At 35.2% G+C, this 26,337-nt stretch overlaps 1 protein-coding gene across 4 annotated transcripts in view; it reads right to left on the minus strand.

The window, feature by feature from the left end:
- Nucleotides 1-26,337, minus strand: part of LOC136034957 (uncharacterized) — a 147,051-nt gene that overhangs the window by 96,669 nt on the left and 24,045 nt on the right. For 2 of the 4 annotated variants that reach the window (XM_065716504.1, XM_065716502.1), the window contains exons 2-3: nt 19,764-21,610; nt 10,357-10,491 (exon numbers count right to left, since the gene is read on the minus strand). In XM_065716504.1, the coding sequence (XP_065572576.1) occupies nt 10,357-10,491; nt 19,764-21,610 (1,982 nt within the window). The remainder of the gene's footprint in view (nt 1-10,356; nt 10,492-19,763; nt 21,611-26,337) is intronic. The other 2 variants (XM_065716505.1, XM_065716503.1) reach the window with 1 other exon arrangement.

Below are 26,337 nucleotides of genomic sequence, written 5' to 3' on the forward strand. Positions count from 1 at the left end.
AAAAAAAAAAAAAAAACAATAAGAAGAAAGAAAAAGAACTAGTTGCCTACAATGAGAGACCCCTACCAGTTTCATTTTTTAGAACGTGGTTTTACGTAGAAATTTGTTTAGGATGGGTGGTGTTTCTCAGGGGATTGGGGGTAGAGCTTCAGAAAAACATAAAAATAGGCGAAATATAGAAAAAAGAGTGGGGTGCCAATAGGGTTGAGCTTCAGGGAATCAAGAAAATTAGCGGCATGCATAGAAAGTACAGAAATATCCTAAACAATGCTAGAGTTTAAGGAGGATTACGTAGCTAACCTCCCCCCCTACACGGGTACCAATTCACGAAAACTTAGGAGGGAGAAAATATTTTTTCAAAATTTGGGGAGGGGGCAATTTTTATTTCTTTTCAATGAAAATACCAAGAACTGGAATTTTCTAATTTTTCAGTGAAAATACCAAACAAAAGTTGTTTTAAAAATCTATGGAAGATAAGAGTCAGCCCAATAGTACCCGAAACTCTAATAAAATGAATTCTGATAACAGTTAATAAAGCAAAAAAATTGGCATTTTATGCAGATTCAAAATATGTAAAATTCATTAAGTTTATTGTTACCCATCAAAAGCTATGGGCCTCAATATATTTGCCAGATTTTCGAAAAAAAGGGGAACACCCCCAGAAGATCAAGCAATCTTAGTGAAAATCACAACATCAGATTCAGAATATCAGAGAATCGTACTGTAGAGGCTTCAAGCTCTTATGTTTTAAATCTTGAATTTGCATTCCATTTTTTTTTTTGCTGGAAGAAAGATCACGGATGTGCATTTTTTTCTCTCTCTCTCTCTCAAACACTTCGTGTTAACGAATTGTAAGTAAGGAGCGACTCGGCTCAATAGTAACTGAAACTCTAAAAAGAGAATTTTAATATCAACAGATAGGCTACATCAAAAGGATCAGCCTATTATGCTGATTGCAAATATATAAGATTAATCAAGTTTAGTGTTACCAATCAAAAGTTACGATCCTGATTTTGAAATAGGGGAGAAACACCCCCCCCCCCAAAAAAAAGAAAAAAAATCAAAGAACCTTAATGAAAATCACATCATCATATTCAGCGTACCAGAAAACGCGATTGTGGAAATTTCAAGCTCCTATCTGCAAAATGTGGAATTTTGCTTTTTTTGCCAGAAGACAGATCACGGATGCCTGTTAATTTGTTTCTTTTTTTCCTCAGAGGTGATCGTATTGAAATAGCAGTTCTAGGAGATCAGGAAATGGTGCACTCGAAAGAAATTAAAGTTCTAGTTTCCTTTTTAAGTGGCCAAAAGAATTGGAGGGTAACTGGACCCCTCCCACACCCATTTCCTCCCAAACTTATCCCAGTATAGTTGAAGGATCAAATAACTATGTCTTTAGTTGCAACCACCCACAGTCCGTGGGGAGAGGCATGTAAGTTTTAAAATTTGCCCATTGTTTACGTATAGTATTTGTTATTGGGAAGCATACAGACATTTTTTGGGGGAGAGGGGTTGTGCTTGGGGTAGATTTCTATAGGGAGAATCTACCTTAGGGAAGGAAATTTCATGGGGGTGAATTTTCCAGGGGAAGTTCTTCCATATATGAAGGATTGCCCCCTCCTCAATACCTTGCTCTTTACGATAAAGTTTGACTGTTTGTCCCAATTTTTGGAGAGTGGCTATTGATAGTTTAATTAGAATAGGAAGATTTTTCAAAATTGCTAACAGCTTTAGAGCAAAGAGCAAGGTATTGAGGAGGGGGTAACTCTTCATATACGGAACAAATCTACCAAAATTAATATGCAAATTTCGTTGTAATTTTTAACGAACAGAAATTATTCCGTATATGAAAGGGACTGTCCCCTATCAATGCCTCACTCTTTACGCTAAAGGTTTGACTCTCTGTTGCAACTCTACTTTTAAAACAATAAAATGTGGGGCGGGGAGGAGAATTTTCAATTAGGGCTGGGGGAAGATTTTAAAAGCGGGACATCCGGGACATTTTGGGAGGAAAATTTCCAAGGGAATTGTACATAGGAGAGGAGGATTTTTCGGAATGATTTGAAAAACGGTCGGAAAATTTAATTTGAAAAAAAAAAGTTTTCTGAACTAAAATAGGAGCAACGTTTAAGCTTAAAAGAACAGAAATTATTCTGTATATGAAGGAGGCTTCCCCTCTTCAATCCCTCGCTTTGAACGTCAAAGTTTGTTAGTTTTTTGTCACAATTCTTTAAGAACGACTCCCAAAACTCAAGGACTGTGAATTTGAATGAGAAGTATATTAAGGGACTTTAAGACTTCCGAGCTTTAAAACAATCCGTTTTCGGTTTTAGTGTTGCTCCTTACTTTCAGTTGAAAAACCTTTTTTTACTTGATATGAAACGTTTGTCTGCGATTATGGTTTAGAAAAGTAAAGTTTTAAAGAATAAGTCGCATATATTATACATAAATTAGGTTGATGTTAGGTTACGAAAAAATCAATCAAATGGACTAGTGTTACTAGTTGTGGTGCAGTGGAGATATAAGAAGTCAAAAGACGAAGACGCAGTGTTTTGTTGTTGTTGTTTTTTTCAGAGTTGAGACCTGTTTTGAAGAATGCAAAGATATGGTGTTAGAGGCATGGTGAAGTGTAAGTTTAGTGTTATTGGACATTACCAAGTGGAATAAAATTTATTTTTTTGTTTTTTTGTTTCTACTGGGAATTCCTAAGCGAGTAGTGGTATCGTCGATATTAGCATCAAGGGCTATTTTAACTTAAATTTTTCAACAAAAAGCCAATTTGGCTACATTTTAGAGATGAGAAAATGTATCTTGATGCGTTGGTGCTGATCCCAACTTTTTTTTTTGCAAAAAAAAAAACAAGTACTGCCAGTTTTAACATTACATAGCTAAAAAAATGTCTGGAGCTCATTTTGTGTCGAAAACAGAAAACTGATTGAATTGAATATTCTTATCTTTGTCTTTTCTTAAAAATTAAGTTAAATAAAGTTTAGTGTTACGGGTGTTACGAGGCTCCAGATTTATAACCGAGTTACAGAGCGTGTAGCCAATCTCTAATTAAAATCTAGTTATGGGACTTGGTATTAACCAAGGGGGGAGTGGGGGGCCCGTTAATTCGGAAAAAATATAAAATTGAAGTATTTTTCACTTACGAACGGTTGATCAGATCTTAATGATATTTGATGTTTGGAAGGATATCGTGTCTCAGAGCTGTTATTTTAAATCCTGACCAGATCTGGTGACACTGAGGGGGGAGTTGGGAGGGGAAACCTAAAATCATGGAAAACACTTGAGTGGAGGGATCGGGATAAAATTTGATGGGAAAAATAAGCACAACTCCTAGATACATGATTGAAATAACCGAAACAGATCCGCTCTCTTTGGGGTAGTTGGGGAGGGAGGGGGGTTAATTCTGAAAAATTAGAAAAAATGAGGTATTTTTAACTTACGAACGGGTGATGGGATCTCAATGAAATTTGATATTTAGAAGGATATCGTGTTTCAGAGCTCTTATTTTAAATCCCGACCGGATCTGGTAACATTGGGGGGGGGGGGGGAGTTGGGAGGGGAAAACCTAAAATCTTGGAAAACGCTTAGAGTGGAGGGATCGGCATGAAACTTGGTGGGAAAAATAAGCACAAGTCCTAGATACATGATTGACATAACCGGAGTGGATCCACTCTCTTTGGGGTAGTTGGGGGGGGGGGGGTTAATTCTGAAAAATTAGAAAAAGTGAGGTATTTTTAACTTACGAACGGGTGATCGGATCTCAATGAAATTTGATATTTAGAAGGATATCGTGTCTCAAAGCTCTTATTTTAAATCCCGACCGGATCTGGTGACATTGGGGGGAGTTTGAGGGGACCTAAAAGCATGGAAAACGCTTAGATTGGAGGGATCGGGATGAAACTTGGTGGGAAAAATAATCAGAAGTCTTAGATACGTGATTTACATAATTGGAAAGGATCCACTCTATTGGGGGGGGGGGGGTAATTCTGAAAAATTAGAAAAAATGACGTATTTTTAACTTACGAAGGAGTGATCGGATATTCATGAAACTTCATATTTAGAAGAACCTCGTAACTCGGATCTCTTTTTTTTTAATCTCGGCCGGATCCAGCGTCATTGGGGGGGAGGGGCAGTTGGGGGACCGGAAATCTTGGAAAATACTTAAAGCGGAGAGATCAGGATGAAACTGAATGGGAAGAATAAAAACCTGTCTAAGATACGTGACTGACATAACCGGACCGGATCTGCTCTCTTTGGTGGAGTTGGGGGAGGGGTAATTTTGAAAATTGAGGTATTTGTAACTTACGAAAGGGTGACCAGATTTTAATGAAATTTGATATTTAGAAAAACCTTGTGCTTTAAAGCTCTAATTTTAAGTTCCGACCAGATCCTATGACATTGGGGGGAGTTGGAGGGGGAAACCGGAATTCTTGGAAAACGTGAAAATTGGGGTATTTTTATCTTACGAATAGGTGATCGGATCTTAATGAAACTTGATATATACAGAAGAATCTTGTATCTCAGATGCTCCATTTTCGACTCGAATTGGATGCGGGGACATAGGGAGTTGGAGGAGGGAAACAGAAATCTTGGAAAACGCTGAGAGTGGAGAGAGATCGGGGTGAAACTTGATGGGAAGAATAAGCGCACGTTCTAGATACGTGATTGATATAATTGGAGCGGATCCGTTCTCTTTGGAGGAGCTGGCGGGTGTTAATTTGGAAAAATTAGAAACATTGAGGTATTTTTAACTTAAGAACGGGTGACAGGATCTTAATGAAATTTGATATTTAGAAGGAATTCGTGTCTCAGAGCTTTTCAAATCCCGACCAGATCTGTTGACATTGGGGGGAGTTGGAGGGGGGAAATCTTGGAAAACACTTGGAGTGGAGGAATCGGGATGAAGCTTGGTGGATAGAATAACCAAATATCCTTGATACGTGATTGACGTAATCGTACTGGATTCGCTCTCTTTGGGGGGAGTTGGGGGGAGGGGTTCAGTGATTTGGCGTTTGGTGCTTCTGGGCGTGCTAGGACGATGAAAATTGGTAGGCGTGTCAGGGAGCTGCACAAATTGACTTGATAAAGTCGTTTTCCCAGATTCGACCATCTAGGGGGCTAAAGGGAGAGGAAAAATTAGAAAAAATGAGGTATTTATAACTTACGATTGGTGATTGGATCTTAATGAATTTTGATATTTAGAAGGACATCGTGACTCAGAGCTCTTATTTTAAATCCTGAACGGCATTAAGCCTCTGATTTTCCTTTTAAATCAATCTATTGATTCTTAGAATTTTGTTAGAGCTCATACCATATGAGCTCTTGGCTCTTAGCTCTTCTTGCCTCGTCACAAGTGCCATATGAGCTCTTAGCTCTTGTTTTTAAGTTGTTAAGATTATTTTCTTTGATGAAATGGCTACCCCATCTTAAATCCAGTTGGGAAATTATTTACAAGCTTTAATTCAAAGATTAATATCGCAGGACCATAAAAGTATGTTTTCGTTTTCAACAAAACCGGACTGCTTCTAAATTACAAAATGGCTCAGTAACAAAACATTTACCCGATTTTTTGAAAAGTCTTTTAACTGAATATCTACCAAGAAAACAGAAGAACCTTAAATAATCACGTTTTACGGATCTTTATTTTGATTTATTAAAATTAAGCTTTTTCTAACACTTTTAAATAAATGTTGCCTTGCTGGCCAGTCGCCAGCTTTAAATATTAAACATCGAGTTCTGGCATACTCTAAGACAAAAAGAAAAAGAAAAAAAGGTTCCTGGGAAAAAAATTAAGTCTCAGGTCTTAGCAATTCTGAAACTTTATATTCAAACACTTCTCATAGAAAAGTGGTTTCAATTAGCAAATAATCCGTACATAAAAACTGGCAAGGTTGTATCTAGGGGGTATGGAGTTTGACCCCCACCAAAAAAACTTCTATTTGACTCGTAAAGACATTACAAAAATGCATATAAATTATTTTTTATGTATTTTGAAAAAAATTATCGAACCCCCGCCCCCTCCCGGACGAAATCCCTAGGTGCACCCTAGAATACTGGCCAAAATTGTTATGAAAATACTACAAAAGCGCCAGTAATTTGTTTGTTTTTTTAACATTGAGATATAGGCGCTTACACATCTTACTACATATAATATTTTCTGGCAGTTACTGAAGATCATTATGACAAGAGGTTAAAAAAAGTCAGAGGAGCCTAGGGGGCCACCCCCTCCCCCAAAAAAACTTAAAGTTTTCGAATTTCTAGGTACTTCACAATAAAATTGTCAATTATTTTTTTTTCGTTATTACCCCCTTCCCCGGGAACAAAAATCTCTATGTACGTGCCGGTCATGGCTGTACGAATGGTTTTGGATATCCTTGATCACAACATGGCTGTTTCAGTATTTACTAGGTTAATAACTATTAATGTTTAATAGTAATTATTTTGAAAAGCGGGATGATGAGAAGCAAAGAAACAAGGCTACAATACAACTAGCTGGACGCTTCAATCAAAGAGAAAAAGAGCGATTACTGTGCGATCCTTCGGTGTTAAAAAGAGTGCTTTAAAGCCATTGGTTTTTTTTTGTGACGTACTTTGACAAGCTAATCATTCTATTACTTGTCTCTAAAGAGGAAAATAATAGGGTTAGCTAAATAATGTAAATAATGACGAAGACCACACTGCCTTTCCATAATACAAATACAGAAGAGAGAATAATGAGGACTTGTCTTCCCAAAATTAATAAACCAATAAATTTTTCTTCCGAAAAATAATAAAAAATAACAAAAAAACTCACAATAAAAGTTCTTGGTTAAAAATCCTAACGCTTCAGTTCTTGGAATTAGCTAACGTTTTAAACTAAACAATATTGAGCGTAAAATATGTTGAGTCGGACAAACATTTCGGGGGGGGGGGGGGGGTTCAACCTCCCCCTGGAAACGGCCTTGGATCGAAAATATATTTTTCAAAATCAAGAGGGAAAGGGGTAATTCTGTTGTTTTTTCAATTATTTCAATAAAAATACCGGAAAAAGCTTTTTTTTTAATGAAATACTAAAAGGATATTTTTCAAAATCTAAGGAGGGGCGAAACTTAGGGGACATTACTCCTGACATGGAAAGGCAATTTCTTGAGAGAAAAACAACTCTGTGCCTTTGGAAAACCTAACTGGTTTTTTAATGGGAAAAATTAAATTTAAAAAAAAACAAGTTTTTTTAACTGTCTAAAAAGTTTCTTGGAATAAGAAGCTATAAGAAACTGATAAATAATATCAGTTTTTTGTAGGAATTAAATAAAAAAAAGAGCAATACTAATGATTATTAAATAAAAAAAAGAAGTTTTTCTATCTGAAAGTAAGGAGCGACATTAAAACTTAAAACAAACAAAAATTATTCCGTATATGAAAGGGGTTGTCCCCTCCTCAACGCCCCACTGTTTACGCTAAATTTTGACTCTTTGTCACAACTCTAATTTTTACAAGAATTAAAAAAAAAACTTTAGAGTAAAGAGCGAGGTGTTGAGGAGGGGACAACCCCTTTCAGATACAGGATAATTTTTGTTCGCTTTAAGTTTTAATGTCGCTCCTTATTTGCACTTAAAAAACTTATTTTTTTATTTAATTTCTGAACGTTTTTGAATTAATGTATGTTTTGAATTTGGCTCACCGCACATGAATAAATAAAACAAAATATGCTATCGATAAAAAGAAAAGGGGTGGAGGAGGAGGCCTAGTTGCCCTCCAATTTTTTGTTACTTAAAAATGCAACAAGATTTTTTTTTTCACGAACATTTTTGTTAGTAATAAACAGACGCACCTTACGAATTAACTTACGTAACGAACTTCTATATTTGTGTATTTTTATAACGTATATGAGGGGATTCGACCTCTCTTCAATACCTTGCTCTTTACACTAAAGCTTGGATTTTTTCCCAAATCTTTAAGAATGACCCCTGAATCACAAAGACCGTAGAATAAATAGTCGAAATTACTAAAAATACTTTAGCGTAAAGAGCAAGGTATTGTGGAGGAGACGAACCCTCTTATATACATAATATTTTATGTTCGTTTTAAGTTTTAATGCTGCTCATTTGGCTACTCCCAGTTGAAAAAAAAATCATATTTATTTTTTCATTGTTTTTTTTTTTTTAATAATGTTAGAAAATCCTGCGCCCCCTTCATGGAAATTCTCTTCCCTCATGAAAAAATCCTCCATCGAAAGAACCTCCCACGTAACCCCCTCCCCCAAACCCAACCCCACCCCAGCGCGAAAAATCCCCCCCCCCCGGAAACCTGTGTACACTTCATAATAACCATTACTATATCTAAACACTGGTCAAAGTTTGTAACTTACAGCCCCTCCTCCGGGTAGGCTACTGTGGGTAATTGAGTCATCCCCAAAGACATAGTTATTAGGTTTTCGATTAATCTGAATAGAATAACTACCTCAAAATTTTGATCCAGTGACTTTGGGGAAAAATGTGCGTGGGAGGAGGCGTAGGTGCCCTCCAGTTTTTTTGGTCACTTAAAAAGGGCACTAGAACTTTTAATTTCCGTTAGAATGAGTCCTCTCGCAACATTCTAGGACCACTGGGTGGTAACGATCACCCCTGGAAAAAAAAAAAAAAAAAAAAAAAAAAAAATACAAACTAAACATGCATCCGTGATCTGTCTTCTGGCAAAAATACAAAATTCCACATTTTTGTAGATAGGAGCTTGAAACTTGTACAGTAAGGTTCTCTGATACGCTGAATCTGATGGTGTGATTTAATTTAAATTTTGATTAATTTTGTGATCGTTATAATTCTATGATTTTTAGGAGTGTTTCCCCCTATTTTCTAAAATAAGGCAAATTTTCTCTGGCTCGTAACTTTTGATGGATAAGACTAAACTTGATGAAACTTATATATTCTATAGAGCCAGGTTGCTCTTTACCACGAACTGTTAAAAGAAAAAGAAAGTAAAAAGAGTAAAAAGAAAAAAGTAAAAAGTGAAAAACATGCATCCGTTTCTTTCTCAGTAAAAAGAAAGGAATATTTGAGTCACTGCATTGTGTTCAAGTCCAGGCTCTGTTTCTCTCTGCTTCAATCGTGCCACGGTTATATTGGTGATTCCTGATATTTTTATCACGGCAACATGGGTGATTCCATGGGTAATTTTTGAAATATTTACCAGTTAAATCATACAAGTGGATAAAAAACAAAACAAGAGCCAAAATGTAGTTAAATTTTAATTAATACATATTTTTCTAAGGGTTATCTTATTGATTGATTTAAAATTCACTTTTTAGTAATTCTATGTGCTATAGGATGAAATCAATTTGTATTTTTTCCAAGTTTTCGTATTCAAAATGAAATATATTTTCATATTATTTTAGTTCTTTTTGATTTACATTAATCTATTTGCAACCATTTTTAAGAGATATTTTGTCGAAGATATTTATAGTTTATATTTGCAAAAGATATTGATAGTTTATTTCAAATTGTCTTTTAGAAAATTTGTCTTGTTGTCATTTTTTTTTGTTATCCTTTTATCATCCTTTATTAGTTATTTCATTATAATTTGAACGATTTTTTTCTGTCTAAATAACAAACTTTTAAGCCTTATTCTGATAATTAATGTAAAATTAAATTATTGACAGTTTTAACTATTATTAATCCTACATGATGTAGAAAGAAACTATTTTCTGATGTATTTCAAATTGCCTAATTAGGATAAATAGACTAATATCATCATTTTATTTTTTTGCTTCGCTGTCATTTTAATCCTACTCAATTGTTTACAATTCTTTTTTTATTTGTGTTTGAAAGATCGTTTTAGCTTAAGAATGAAATTATCTGCAGTTTTTAGATTTTTTTTCTGTTTTTATCATTTTTATGAGATACAGAAACAGTAATTTTCTAGTTTTTTTTTTCAAATTGTCTTATTCAAAATAAATTACATCGTTATTTTTTCTTTTGTTTTCATTTGTTCTTTTTATTTACAATCCCTTCTATTTTAATCCGGCCCACATTTTTTTTTGTAATACTGATCTCACTGACTTCTCTTTAATTTTAATTTTTATTTTACCAATTCAGTGCGATGTACAAATTTTTGAATTTATTTAAAATTGTCTTGTTCAAAATAAATGATAGTTCCATTTTGTTTGTATCTTTTATTGCTTGTTTCCCTTTTCATTTGAGACATTTTTGCAACTACCGCCAACAGCTCAGAGCTTGATTCCTAATGCATTCTTTCCAATTTCTCTTTTTTTAAGTTTGAAATTAAACACTAAACACACTTTACAAGGCCAGAACAATGACAATCAATCAACTATTATGCACTCTTTCTGGTTTGTGTCAGAATTTAACCTACCGTCATAGTCCAGATTGGGTTGCCAGATCTTGTTTCGCCATAATGGGTCACTTTACTTCCTTTTTTGTATCTATCATACTTTCCATTTGATGAATATGATGATGAGTCATAATCTGAGGGCGGAGTCAATGAACCCTGGTTAAAAGCAGTTAATAGTTAATTAAAGGCTAAGCAAATGGTAATACGAAGTTAATAGCCCCTATTAGTACACAACACTTAGTTAAGAGACTTTTACAAATGAAAATATAGAGAGAAATAAACGGTATAATAAAGCAAAACAAAAAACAGTCTTCAACTTTCAATAGACTAATAGTGTCTATAACACGAAAACGCAACACAGAATGACAAATTAGATTATCTCTGGTACAATTCAAATTTTGTAATGAAATCTAGTAATAAATGAAATAATACATTTATTTAAAAATTTACATATACCCTAGGTTATGGCCTATGATTGAATTTACAGGGTTAAGATCTAATGAACTACAGAGAAAATCTAAGATTATATGTGTCAACACGCCAAGAAAACTTATCTATTATGTATTAAATGTTTTTTGCTAATTTAGCAGTGGTCAGGGCTGTATCCCTGACTACTTTTTTCGAGAAAGGGGGGGGGGGGGGGTACAAAAAATAAAAAGACATCCAAAATTTGTTTATATTCATGTTTGTTAACTTTTTCCTAATCGGACAAACATGTCGGGGGCGGGTGGGGGGGCGGAGGTTCAATACCCCTTCACCCTGAATACGGCCTTGAATGTGGCATATTCTTTTTTTATTTATAAGTTGAGTTTAGTGTAGCTTAGTTCATTTTTCCGTTGATAAAGGCTCCCGGATGTTGAGTCGAAATATCCAGATTTTTATTATTTTAAATCTGTTGTTTTTGTTTTGTCTACTGTTTGTTTTTCTCTCAATATATTATAGAATTTATTTTTCTCTACATACTATAAATATATATATATATTTTGTCCACCCATTTTTCTCTCTATATATTTTCATTTGTTAATTTCTGTGATTGGAAGAACAGGGAGATATAAAAAATTATGAACACTTAGTTAAGGGCTTACACTCTGTTTGTACCCAGAAAACCAGCATGCAGAATCGTGCTGTAGTTACTTAAGGCATTTTTTGTTTGCAATTCCAAAATGGGTGCAGTAGAATATTCCTTTTAGAGTACAATGCAAAAACTTTTTGATAGATCAAAGACAGAACAAGTATAGATCTCTTCGCGCAAACAAAGAACGCTTATCAACAATTTGCTGAGCAGCGAAAATTAGGCGAGAATATAATATCATGGAACAAGGCCATTGCCCCCGCCCCTCCTAACGACAAAATCATAGATACGCGCATGCACAAGATAATATAAACAAACAAATTAAAATAGTTAAACCCAGTTGAACCTAACAAGATAAAACATACAGTTTCTACCAAAATTGGAATGTACAAATATGAAAAGCTTTGAAATTTTGGCAAAAAATTGATATTTTTGCACCAAAAAGGGTTTGCGATCTCTACCCAGAAAAATTTTGTGGTATGTGCTACAAAAATTCTTATCTTTCCGAAAGTTAATATACTTTAAATCTCCATAACTTTCTGCGATACATTATCTTCATTATAATTATGGCTATGAGGCTATATTTATGATCAATCGGTATAATTATCATTCTTCAATTATATATATATATATATATATATATATATATATATATATATATATATATATAAATATATATATATATATATATATATATATATATATATATATATATATATATATATATATATATATATATATATATATATATATACATATATATATATATATATATATATATATATATATATATATATATATATATATATATATATATATATATATATATATATATATATATATATATATATATATTATATATGGGTGTGTGTGTGTGGGTGTTTGTGTGTGACAACACCGGTCAGTAGTTAAATACTATCAGGGAATGTCTACAAACAGGTACAGAAGTACCCCCCCCCCCCGAGATTAGAGGTCTGATCAAACCCCTAGAAAATTTAAAATAGCGACCTAGGAATGCACTTTTCCCATTTTGAACCTCTCTATAAGGTTAGGTCCTGTTTGTACTTAAGATGTGGATATAAGAAAAGAAAAATCAAACAGTTCGTTGTAACGAACTGTGAGTGAGGAGCGATCCTGCTCAATAGTAATCGAAACTCTAAAAAAACGGAGTTTGACACCAATAGATAGATAAAAAGAATTGGCTTTTTATGCTAGTTTCAAATATATAAGTTTCTTCAAGTTTAGTCTTATCCATGAAAAGGTAAAAGCCTGGAAAAATTTGCCTTATTTTCGAAAAAAGGAGAAAACACTCCCTAAAAGTCATGAAATCTTAATGAAAATCACACCATCAGATTCAGCGTACCAGAGAACCCTGTTGTAGAGGTTTCAAGCTCCTATCTGCAAAAAGTAGTTTTGTATTTTTTGCCAGAAGAAAGATCACGGATGCGAGTTTATTTGTATTTTTTTTCCCATGGGTAATTCTATCGACCCAGTGGTCATAATTTCTATATACATACTTCACAATAACAAAAACTATGGGCAAAAATGGGCAAATTGTATGACTTAAAGACCTAACCCTGGGACTGTAGGGGGGATCATGTTAAAACCAAAGGCTTAGTTATTGGGTCTTTCCACTAGGCCTATGATGAGCAAAATGGCTATCTCAAAATTTTGATCGGACGACTTTGGGAAAAAAGGACGGAGGAGGGGGCCAGCTTGCCTTCTAATCTTTTGGACACTTAAAAAGGGCATTATAAATTTTAATTTCCGTTCGAATGAACCCTCTCACGATATTCTAGAACCACAATCAATACAATCAACCCTGCTTGATACAATCAACCCTGACAAAAAAGTAAAAAAAATAAAATAAACACGCATCCGTGGTCTTTCTTCTGGCAAAAATACAAAATTTCACATTTTTGCACATAGGAGCTTGAAACCACTAAAGTAGGGTTTCCTGATACGCCGAGTCTACGCTGTTTCCCCCATTTTTCTAAAATCAAGCAAATTTTCTCAGGCTCGTAGCCCCTAATTGATACGCCTAAACTTAATGAAACTTATGTATTTAAAATCAGCATAATAAGCAAATTCTGCTTATTATTATTCAAACTACCGTTTAAAACAAACTATTGAAGCGAACCTAGGTCTCAGACACATATGAATATAGAAGCCATAATTAGCAGACAACACAGAAACACTTTATACAAAACCCCCGCTTACTTAGATTTACTATATCTTATTTATCAAATAAAAATGTAGTACATGAAACTATGTTCACTAGGGACCAAAGGAAAGTCAGGAGGGGCGACCGGAACAGAGTATTAAAGTTGTGTACACTTCTTTCAGAGAGTGCACAGCCATTTAAACGTAGTCAAACAGTTCGTGGTAACGAACTGTAGTAAGGAGCGACCCGACTCAATAGTAACCGTAATTATAAAAAATGGAATTTTGATACCAATAGTTACATCAAAATAATTGGATTTTTACGCTGATTCTAAATATATGAGTTTCATCAAGTTTAGTTTTAGCCATCAAAAGTTACGAGCCTGAGAAAATTTGCATTATTTTAGAAAATAGGGGGAAACATCCCCTAAAGTTCAAAGAATCTTAACGAAAGAGAGAACCATACTGTTGAAGTTTCGAGATCCTATCTACAAAAATGCAGAATTTTGTATTTTTTGCCAGAAGACAGATCACGGATGCGTGTTTATTTGTTTTTTTTTTGTTGTTTTTTTTTTCTTTTCCCCAGGGGTGATCGTATCGACCCAGTGGTCCTATAATATCACGAGAGGGCTCATTCTAATAGAAATTCAAAGTTTTAGTGCCCTTTTTAAGTGACCAAAAAATTGGAGGGCACCTAGGCCCCCTCCCATGCTCATTTTTTCCCAAAGTTACTGGATCAAAATTTTGAGATAGCCATTTTGTTCAACATGGTCGAAAAACCTTATAATTATGCCTTTGGGGACGACTGGCTCCCCCACAGTCCCCGGGGGAGGGGCTGCAAGTTACAAACTTTGACCATTGTTTACATAAAGTAATGGTTATTGGGACGTGTACAGACGATTTCAAAGGGACTTTTTCACGTTAAAGGGGGGTCGGTGGTTACGTGGGAGGATTGTTCAATGGAGGAATTTATCATGAGGGAAGAAAATTTCCATGAAGGGGCTGCAGGACTTTCTAGCATTATTTAAAAGAACAATGAGAAAATAAGTAAAAAAAGTTTTTTCTGGTGGAAGTAAGGAGGAGCATTAGAACCTAAAACGAACAGAAATTAGTTTTCTAATTTTTTAAAAAGTAGAGTTGTGAGAAAGATTCAAATTTTAGCCTAAAGGGTAAGGCATTGAGGAGGAGACAACCCCTTTCATAAACGAAATAATTTCTGTTCGTTTTAAGTTTTAATGTCGCTCCTTACTTGCAGTTAAAAAACTGTTTTGTTTTGTTTCATTTAATTTCTGAACGTTTTTGAACTAATGCATGTTTTGATTTTTCTCCTTTTTAAAAGCTGAAAGATCTAAAGCCGAACTGGCCAACCATGACAAAAACAGAAAAAAAAAGAAAAAAAAATGAAGGGGAGAAAAAAAAAATCAAGATGAAGAAACAAACAGGACTACGGCAAGCAGAAGGAAAAGATACACTAAAACGATACAGATATTTCGCCTGTATAAAACAAGGCGTCTTCAACACTAAATGTGGAGAAGAACAAAGATAAAATCTAGAATAATCTATAAAACCTAAAACTGTATGAAATCTAAAATTAAGAAATACTTGTGTGGTGCTCAGTCGCAGTAGCATTAACTGTATATATAGATATTGGTTTGATTTTATTTCTTAGTTTTAAGTTTTATTCAATTTTAGGTTTTATGGATTATTTTAGATTTTTACCTTTGTTCTTAGCGTTGAAGACGCCTCGTTTTAGGCAGGCGAAATATCCGCGGTGTTTTAGTTTTTCTTTTTCTTCTACCGGTCGTAGTCCTCTTTTTTCTTCATCTTGGGATTTTTTTTTCACTTTACTTTTTTTCTAAGCTAGGGGCAGGGTAAGGCTTGGAGGAAGGAGGGGATAATCGGACACAAAACAAATGACTGGCCGAAAAGATCAAAGTCGCGCTCAAACTTCTTGAGAGTGTGCATAACACTTTACACGCACACAAACAAAATAGAACTTGACAAAAGTTTATAAGGGATTGTGGGATTCAAGAATTTGGATATTTGTGCGTATTTTTCGCTTAACAAGCCCCTCACAGCTAGGTTAACAATGAAGGGGGGGGGGTAATTTCCCCACCCTCAATTTCATGTTTTCACAACCAAATTAAGATTTTAAAAAAATAGCTTGTTTTGGATTTTCATTGAAAAATACTTTTTTTTTTTGAATTCTCATTGGAAACATCGAAAAAACAACAAAACGACCGTCATAGACTTTAAAATATAATCTTTATTTTTTCGTGAATTGCCTCTCTTTATTGCCGGCCCTCTTCACTTTTTCGCGAATTGGTGCCCCCTTCTTCCAGAGAAAAACTGAAATGTGATAAGGTACATGTGCATGTCTATGCAAGGCTTAACCGAATTGACAGTCGACTATAGCACTATTTATAGCCAAGTTATTGTTTACCTTTGCATATTCTGTAGCGTGCTTTGTTTTGAAAGGAGCAAAAAAAGCAAAGGTCAAAGCTAATCGATTTACTTCTAATAGTTGAAGTTCACTCGAGCTATAACCGGTAATTTCTTTACTATTCAGAAATATAAGATCGTGGATTCATTTATTTAATTATTTCAATAATCAAACAGTAAAGTACGATTTCTTCCGGTAGGTGGGCTAGAAAAGAGGAAATAAGGGTGGGAAGTACATTTTATCTCTTTTAGATGAACAAATGTACAAAATTTTGTAATACAAAAAATAATACATTTTTATTACCAAAAATTGTTTAAAATTCCCTCCCCCAAAAAATGCATAGAAGGCGCATCTCTCAAAAACAGGCTGAAGGCATCCTTCCCCTTGTTCAAGCTTATTTGACGCTTAAAGATGCAGCAGAATAAGTGGCGTAGTTAAGGAGGGCCAAACCGCGTTTGTTCCGCGGTTGGGGTGGGATGATGTCACAAAGAAAGATTTAAAGGAAATGGGAACTTCCTGGGATGGTATAAAGAGGGATGCTTTGAATAGATTGGGATGGAGGATGAGCGTGCATAGCTGCGTTGGCCTCAGACGGCTTGGTAATGCGATGAGCTGTTAGTAGTTGTAGTTGTAGAAACCAAATTACATGGGACTCGCAAGGCCTAGAGTTTACAGTTTGATGAAAATGAGGCTAGAGCTAAAGCTTTTGACTATTTTGAACAAAATGGCTATATCAAAATTTGGAACGGCTGTCATGGTGGTTACAAAGGGGTCACATGATCTTTTTCACAATTCAATCGCTCTGGGTTAAATATACAACGTAGAAATTCAAACGTAAATAAGTAATGCAAATAAAAATTATAATAAAAAGAAGAAAGAAAGAAGAAGGGTTTCATTTTAAAGTTTGATAAAAAAAAATAAGGCCGCTAAGCTCATATACACAAAAGACGTATAATAATTAAATATCTTTATAAATATTGAATGATTAATGGAGAAGATTGTAAGTAGTAAATGGGAGATGAAGAAGAAAGAACGATCCCTCTAAATTGACTTCTTTTATCAAGTTTAGTCCCACCTTAAACAGGGGGCTTTGAAGGAGGCAGAGCGTGCGTAACTATGTCAGCCTCAGTCGACTTGGTGTTGTGGTGAGTTGTTAGTAGTAGTAGCAGTAGTAAAGCCGTTTAATAGCCTTTGAATTAAGCTACTTGAACTATAAGTATATCCACTTCTGCGGGACGGTTTGGTTATTTTGTGCCTTTACAAAAGCGAATTCATTTTATGTTTAAAACCAAACTAACAAAGCACTCTAATCCTTGAAGTAGCTATCTCATATCTAATCCAGGCTAAAATTCATAGAAAATAACTAAAATACATTAAACCACGCATTTCTTGAGAGATTTGTCGACAAAGAAGCAAATATTGCGCAGTGGTGAATGATTCATGAATAACAATATTCCAATATTACTTTTATAATATTTACTGATCATAAAATGTCACCTGGAAAAAAAACTGGTTTTAATTTATTGAAACTTTTTTCAGTTATGAAACAAGAAATAAAACTTGAGACTTCTGTTAGGTCAACAATAGCTAGACCATGCATTGCAAAATTATTATTCAATTCTACACTTTGTGTTTGCGTTCTTTGTTGGAGAAATGTCAAGAACTTAGTAGGTCATAATTCTTGCTAGCACTTTTGAGGTGTGCCTTTGCGAAATTGGTAATGTCACATTGTCAGGTAACAATTCTGTCATCCATTTTCATTAAAATTTATTAGCTGTATTTGATAGTCCAGAATAATTGATAGTAATAAATTTGATTATTAATTAAAGAATTATTAGTCAATCAAATATTAATAAAATTGCGAAAAAAAGCGCTTTGTCGTCGTGCGATGCGTTTTGTAGCTTAAAAGGGATTAAATATTTTCACTTCTATTCAATGAGCCCTATCCTGATACCCTAAGAACGCTGGTTTGATACGAGCGTTCCCAAGGGAAAAAAACAACAAGATCAGTGCTATTCATGGAAACTATGATTATCCCTATTTTTGGGGGTGGGGAGGGGGGTATAAATTGGCATTTAAGATTTTTTGACACTAATGATTCCAACGGCGTACTTAGTCTTTAGGTAGGTCTATCTACGTATTATACCAAAACCACATCCAAGAAATTTGCTGAATTTCAGATCTCATAAAACCGGTTTCATATCCAGAAAGACAAATGATAGATGACAGAATGCATTACTTGCATAATTCGGGTTATATATTTGCATGTTAGGGATGGTGGTTGGAATAGGGGGTTTGGTTAGGTTACTTTACCCCCAGCCCCCCCCCCCCCCTACTGTGCAAATACGTGACCCAAATTATATTATTATGTAAACTAAAATATTATATTTTCATCATGAATACTTTTGTCTTATAGCCACCACACTCAAGATTTTGTATCGCAATTTTTTTTTTAGGGGAGATCAGTGCGGTCTACGCAAAAATATGATTTTCCCTCTGGTGAGGGAGGGGGTGTTGTAAACATCTCTTTTAGAACTTTAAGACACTGATTATGTCAACGGCGTACTTTTTAATTTGAATTGGTGTCATTTTCTGAAGGGTGTTAGAGTTCTGGTTCTTTTTCGAAATTTTCAAAACTTTCTTCTCGCAATTACAAATTATAGGCCTATTGAATCTAAATGAAAATTACTATATGTGAAACAATTTAAGAGGGAAATATTTGCCACAAGACAATTTCTTTTAAAATATTTATTCATTTTGGCTACTATGGGTCGTGGTCGTGGTTTATTAGGTTGCTGCTACTCTTGAAACCACAATATAAAAAAGAGGAAAATTACATTGATGAGCATAGCTGCAACTGCTTGTAAAAGATGTCAGTTAAGAATCTCCCTACAACCCAAGCCTAAAAAAAGAAGGTTCGAGCTAAACTTTTGGCAACACGCATTTTTTGGAGCATCAAATCACCCCTTAAAAAAAATCCAAGCCATTTAGTTGGACATTGCGAAAATGAAGCTGCCTAAAAAGTTCCAAACAAAATACATCCCTATTAAACGATGTTCGTCAGTCACAAGAGCTCAACTATTAATGATGTATTTATATTTTTTTGCAAAACAGTCAAAGCTCATTTTCCGTAGGCAGTGGGGGGGGGGGTTAAGATACCAGCATTTTCATTGGGAAGGTGCAACAATGGAAAAAGTCATTTTTTGGTCTTTTTCCATAGTTCGATATCCAAACATTGATTATCTGTGTATGATATTTCACCTTTGATCGTGGGGTGGGGCAGTGGTGAAACCTGAAGACCTTAAAAAAACAACATTCGTCAAAAAAGCAGATAGGCTACAAATGGAAATATTGAAAAATCCATATTTTTGGGGGGGAGGGATAATTTGCCATAGTAGTTGTCCATCCCAAACCCCCACTGGTAGTATTTGTTTAGGCATACTAATGCTATATAGTGTGTTCATGTCTTTTTCAAGCGAAGTGAATCCATGCATTTGCTGAGAATGCGTGGCTAAATGATAGAATCACTAATTTGGGCTGACATAAAACACAGCGTGTACCGTACCTTTTTCAAGTTAGTTAACTTGTCGGATCAATCTGGTTAATTTTTATTCGGTATTTTTAGGCGTTACCATTACGTTCCTTTTTTGGGATTGCCATAAACGATTAAAATAACTGCACATTAAAGTTGACAATTAATTATGCTATTTCACCACACCCAGAAAGTAGATTTGAAAATAAAATACTTACAGCGAGGTCAACGCGGCTACGGCGTAAATTTCGACGAGGAACTCCTTCGTCGCTTTCAGACGTTCCGTTACGAACTGGTGATCGGTTTTTCCCGTAGCCATCTCGACGGTCATAATGTTCTACGTGCTTTTTATTTTTGGACTTGGCTTTTTCATATTCCCTAACTGGGCTTTCACTAAACTGTCGTCTTCGTAATGTACTTAAGTCTGGATTAGAGAGAACTCGCCTACGGTCATCTTCCTCGTATCTAATGTGTGTTTTTTCAGGTCTTGTTACATTTTCGTCGGACATAACGCCTGGGATTTTACCGGGGCCAAAAAAGGCGGTTAAAAATTTGTCACGTTGACGCCGAATACGCTCTTCTCTTTCGGGATCGTCATAAGATCCAAATTGCATTTTGTCAGGAGATAAGCTACGAGCACGTCTGTCATAATCAAATAGAGCGTCTTCGGAAAATCTTTGTTCACTTTTATGTCGCCGTATAGCTTCTTCGGCATATTCAGCCTTGGCACGTCGCTCCAAAGTTGTCATAGGGTTCAAGTCTTTTGTCACAGGTCTTGCGAAGCGCAAATCAGAACCTTTATATTCAACAAAACGAGATAATGGATCACCTTCATTGTTTGAAGCCTTTTTATACTCGAAAACAATTTTGACCTTCCGCCTTTTGTCACGCTTATCTGGCACTTCCCGCTGAGAAGGCACGCGCCCTAAAGTTGCTGTGCGTTGGGCAAGCTTGCTATGTCCGTTTTCATTTCCGCGCACTGATTGACGAAGAGTATTTTCCCCTTTTTTTTCTTTGGCTCGAAGTGGTCTTGAAGGGGGTTCGTTATGAGCCTGTCGTACAAGACGAGAAGATTGAATGCCCACAGCTTGCGAGGCATCGCTTGCGTCACGGACCAGTTGTGCTGAATTTAAATCACCTTTTTTATTATTAACGTTGATCATTATTTTGGTGGTGTAGCCATCCTTGCCCTCCTTGGAATATTTATTGGACAAAGGTGAACCGAATTGTTCTTTGGCTTTCACGGTTTTATTTGGCTGAAATTTTGAATTCTCCTGGCCATGCTCGTACCTGTCTGGCATTGGATCTATGCTTGAAGGCCTTGAGATATTTTCCTTAAATGGAATAGTTGACTCACGGTAATTTCGATTTTTATTTGGAAGTATGGCGTCTTTTTCCATTACTTTTTGAGTTGAATGGTAAATATTTCTATCTTCTGAATGTTGTTTATAAGAATCTCCATACTTATTTGGTTTCTCCAACTCTGGAGACATTCCAGTTGTATAAGAAAATGGACGATTACGATTATGAGTAAATCCCAGAGAATAAATAGGTTCAATTAAACCACCTGGCATTGAATGGAGTGGATCAGTCTCATTACGTGAGTACGACCGTACGTACTGGTTTGACCGTTCAGGGGAATTATCGTGAGACTTATATCGATCAATTCGTTCTGTCTTAGTTGGCATTCTGTCAAGATATTCGCTTGAATATTGTCTTTTATAAGCAATTTCTTCGTTACTAATTTTTGCTGGAAGATTCTTGTCACTATACCGAAGATTATTTCTTTCTAATCCTTTGATATACGAGTTATTCAGGGTTTCTCTACTCGTTTCTTGAATGGTATCAAGTATCTCGTTTGAGCTAGAATTTGTTCGCATCAATTTTGATTTTAAGGCGTTCAATCTGTTATTTTTCTCGATAAAATCTTTTTTCTTCCCCTTTGAGTCCAATTTATTCTTAGTGGATGGCAAGGTTTTTGACCAACTGTTGTTTTGTTCTTGGTTACTATTCTTTGTTTTCTTCGGACGATCTAACGAACGGGTATCAAAAATCATCGGAGCATCTGAAAAAAGAAGAAGTGAAAAACATTATTTATGTAAATATCCAGCAGGGAGGGCAATAAAGAGGGCATTCTATCATGAGCCTAACCCTTATAGGACATAGTACATGGCCGAATTAAATTTTTCGACTGGTTTTTATTTATTTTGTTCTAAAACGGTCTGAGTATCAATAACTAAAGAAAAAAGTTCCACCCCAGGATTGGCATATTGAAAAAATATATTTCATATGTGTTTCATAAATATATTTGATAGTTAAAAAGTTGTTATGGTACTAGTATAATATAGCGCCGACCTAAGATACAAGCCTGAAGAAGGCTTATGCCTGCTTTGCCTCTTGCTCAGACTATCTGTTTTGCATATGCAAACCTTATGCAAAACTCACATAAGCCTTTTTCAGGATTGTATATAAATGAATTCCATTTAGTTTTCGAATTAAAATCAAGCTTGATTAGGTTAGATTAAGAACTATATTTCCATCATATTTTGAGATATTTCATTAGGACTGGGCGTCAGAGAAACAGGATCTGCTTAGATGAACAATTTGAGGTCGGCGCTATATCATACAAGTACCGCTGTTATATTAAACTGGAACGATTCCAAAAAATAGGTGTGGCTGAAAAAAGACGAAAAAACTACAATATTTCTGATTTTTCTATTAATCCGTAAATGTGCCAGTGCTGCCACTAGCCTTAGAACTAGGCAAAGGAAGACCCACATCGGGATTGGAAGCAATCAATCTTTAAGGATTTTGCTGAAAATCACAGACAAATCAGCCTTTAGTAATCAGCAAAATCATTGAAGGTATTACCAAAATATTACTTTTGTGACCAATTTGGGGAATAAAAAAGTTACTTATGGAAGGTCAATATGGTTTTCATAAGAACAGGATAGACGCAATAAAGGCTGCAGTACTGGCCCAACAAAAAATAGCTAAAAGTTACGAAAAGTCCCCTCTTACTAATTTTACAGGAACAGTAAACTTCAAAATATTCAACAAAAGATACGATATTTGAACACACGTTTTAAAAATCCTTTGTCAGGCTGTAATATCATTCGTACGATGCAAACAACATTTGGTTTTAAACTTGACACACATTTGTTATTGCAAGACAACCGATTTTCAGCAATGCTAATACGATATGATCTTTCAAATAGGCTATTCAATTTTAGTTTATTTTATCAGAAAAAAACATCAGAAAATATAAATGGCAACAGTCCCCAAGCTACTTTGTAGCTTTTTTGAGACTTTTTTTAACTGGTTCGACAAAAAATAACTAAAAGTTACGAAAAGGTGACTTCTCCTGCTCCTGGTGACGTCTTGTAGTTGCTGGAACAACAGAGAAGCAACTCTGAATTTATTTTTTGAGTAACTTTCGCAAAAGATAGTTAATGAGCATCTTTAAGGAAGTGACTGCGCATCATTATCATTACTGCTATTAATATAAAAATTAAACATACTGAAAGTATTATTAGATTAACTTATACAGAAAGAGTAATAAATACAACTGATCCTCATGAAGAATATACCCTTACAAATGTAATAAGCCCGCAGTTGCTTCTCAACCATTCCCTGTGGATGTCACTTCAAATAACTTCTGCAGTTAAAGCCAAGTTGCTCCGGTTTGCCACCTGGAATACAGCCATAGTCATATGACTTAGTAACTAAGCTTTTAAAAATCGGTGAACCAGTGGAAGATCTTCTACTTGATCAAGCAAGAACATTTAAAAAAGTAGAACATTTATACCTGATTCTAAAATTGAGTGGGTGGTGAAAGATATTGTGTTATGGATTTAGGCGTTTTCATCAGGAAGGTCTCAGAAGGTAATGATGTGCTAAGACGAAGACAACTCTAACTATTCAACTCCCTCGCTTCTCGTCAGTGGAATTCTGCAATGAATAATTCTAGGACCAATTCTGTTCACCACAGCCATAAATGATAGCTTAACTTGAACAACCCAATTACCTTATATGCTGACGGCTCTAAATCTTTTGGCACTATTGAAACAAAAGAGAAGAGCTCTAGCCTACAACAGAACCTAGAAAGACTAGCAGTCTACACTTCGCCCTTGCAGCTTAATGGTTCAAAATACAAAGTTCTGCATCATGGGCACAACAACCCTCACGACACTTGTTATATTAGGGGGAACAGCTAGAAAATGTATTATTATATTATTATATTTTGTTATATACGGGGGAACAACTGAAGAAAAGTACCCTGGATTAAAAGATTAATGATGAGTTGAAGTCTCAGCCACAGGTAGCAAAAGATATCCCAATCCTTGTGCTTATTAAGCGTCCATTCAATACAAGAAAGCAGTGAATAACAAAGAAACTGACTCAATCAAACAGTTCGTGGTAACGAACTGTAGTAAGGAGCGACCCGGCTCAATTGTAAACGAAACTCTAAAAAACGGAATTTTGATGCTAAAATATACATCAAAAGAAACAGATTTTCATACTGATTTTAAATATATAAGTTTCATCAAATTTAGTGTTTGTCATTAAAAGTTACGAGCCTGCAAAAATTTGCCTTATTTTAGAAAATAGGGGAAAAAACCCCTTACAAGTCCCAGAATCTTAACGAAAATCACACCATCGCATTCGGCGTATCAGAGAACCCTATAGCAAAATTTTCAAGCTCCTATCTACAAAAATGTGGAATTTCGTATTTTTTGCCAGAAGACAAATCACGGGTGCGTGTTTATTTATTTTTTTTTTTCCCAGGGGTCATCGTATCGACCAAGTGTTCCTAGAATGTCGCAAGGGGGCTCATTCTAACGGAAATGAAAAGTTCTAGTGCCCTTTTTAAGTGACCAAAAAATTGGAGGGCACCTACGCCCCCTCCCACGCTCATTTTTCCTCCAAAGTCAACAGATCAAAATTTTGAGATAGCCAATTTGTTCCGCATAGTCAAAAAACCATAATAACTATGTCTTTGGGAATGACTTACTCCCCCACAGTCCCTGGGGGAGGGGCTGCAAGTTACAAACTTCGACCAGTGTTTACATATAATAATGGTTATTGGCAAGTGTACAGTCGTTTTCAGGGGATTTTTTTTTTTGGTTTTGGGGGTGAGGTTGAGGGGAGGGGGCTATGTGGGAGGATCTTTCCTTGGAGAAATATGTCATAAGGGAACAGAAATTCAATGGAAAGGGCGCAGAATTTTCTAAAATTACTATAAAAAACAATGAAAAAATAAACATGGAAAAGTTTTTTTCAATTGAAAGTAAAGAGTAGCATTGAAACTTAAAACGAACAGAGATTATTACGCATATGAGGGGTTCTAAAAATACTTTAGCATAAAGAGTGGGGTATTTAGGAGGAGATATATACCTCGCTCTTTATGCTATAGTATTTTTAGTAATTTCAACTATTTATTCTACGGCCTTTCTGATTCAGGGGTCATTCTTAAAGAATTGGGACATAACTTACGATTTACTGTAAAGAACGAGGTATTAACGAGGGTACAAACCCCCTCATATATATAATAAAAATTAAAGAATATAAAAGTTTGTTACTTAAGTAAATTCTTAAGTTACGTATATTTTTTACTCATAAAAAAATTCGTTAAAAATTAAAATTTATAGTTGCCTTTTTATGTAACCGAAAAAAATTGCATGGCAACTAGGCCTCCTTCCCCATCCCTTATTTCTCAAAATCGTCTGATCAAAACTAAGAGAAAGCCATTTAGCCAAAAAAGGAATTAATATGCAAATTTCATTTTAATAATTTATGTGTGGAGAGCCAAAATCAAACATGCATTAATTCAAAAACGTTCAGAAATTACATAAAAAAAATAGTTTTTTTAACTGAAAGTAAGGAGCGACATTAAAACTTAAAACGAACAGAAATTACTCCGTATATGAAATGGGTTGTCCCCTCCGCAATCCCTCGCTCTTTACGCTAAAGTTTGACTCTTTGCCACAATTCTGCTTTTTAAAACAATTAAAAGCTTTTGCGTAAAGAGCGAGGGATTGCGGAGGGGACAACCCATTTCATATATGGAGTGATTTCTGTTTGTTTTAATGTCGCTCCTTACTTTCAGTTAAAAAAACTAGTTTTTGTTTTTATGTAATAAAAGCTAAAGTCGACATCGATTGGATCAACTGGAGGCTGAAATGCAAGGACGTTTCAATAATTTTTGCTCAAGTGTTGTTTATTTTTGGAGGAGGCGTTACAAGAAACTCCAAGAACCATATAAAAAATTGTTTTTATGTACTTTTGTTACGTTTTTACGAATCGGACAAAAATGTCAGGGGGGGGGGGTTCACGCCCAGTCACCCCCTGGATACGGCTTTGCTGAACTGGGGCTCAACTACCAAATTTTGTCGTCAAATCATCAACATCGAGAAATCTATAGAGGTCATCACCACCTAATCTCGTTGGCAGTACGATCTACGATCTTTTAAAGTAAAATAGAAGAACATAATAAATTAGTAGCCACAGCATTCTTGCAATGTAGAAAAATTTCGTCTGGTAGTAGGGAGGGGGGAGGAAAATATCTTACCAAAGATCGACTGCAACCCCTGGGCACTCAGGGTGGATCTGCTGTACAGCGGAACCAAGACAAAAGCGGAACTGGAACCAAGCAGAATCTAATTCGATTCCTGTGTGATGCTAGATTAAGGTGCAAAATGGATAAGAAAGTTATAAATAGACCTAGAACCAAAATTAGGGTGACTGAGAGTTTTTATGAGCTTCTAACACCATACGTGGTGCAACTAGATA

Source organism: Artemia franciscana, chromosome 13 (assembly GCF_032884065.1).
Source record: "Artemia franciscana chromosome 13, ASM3288406v1, whole genome shotgun sequence".
Taxonomy (NCBI): domain Eukaryota; kingdom Metazoa; phylum Arthropoda; class Branchiopoda; order Anostraca; family Artemiidae; genus Artemia; species Artemia franciscana.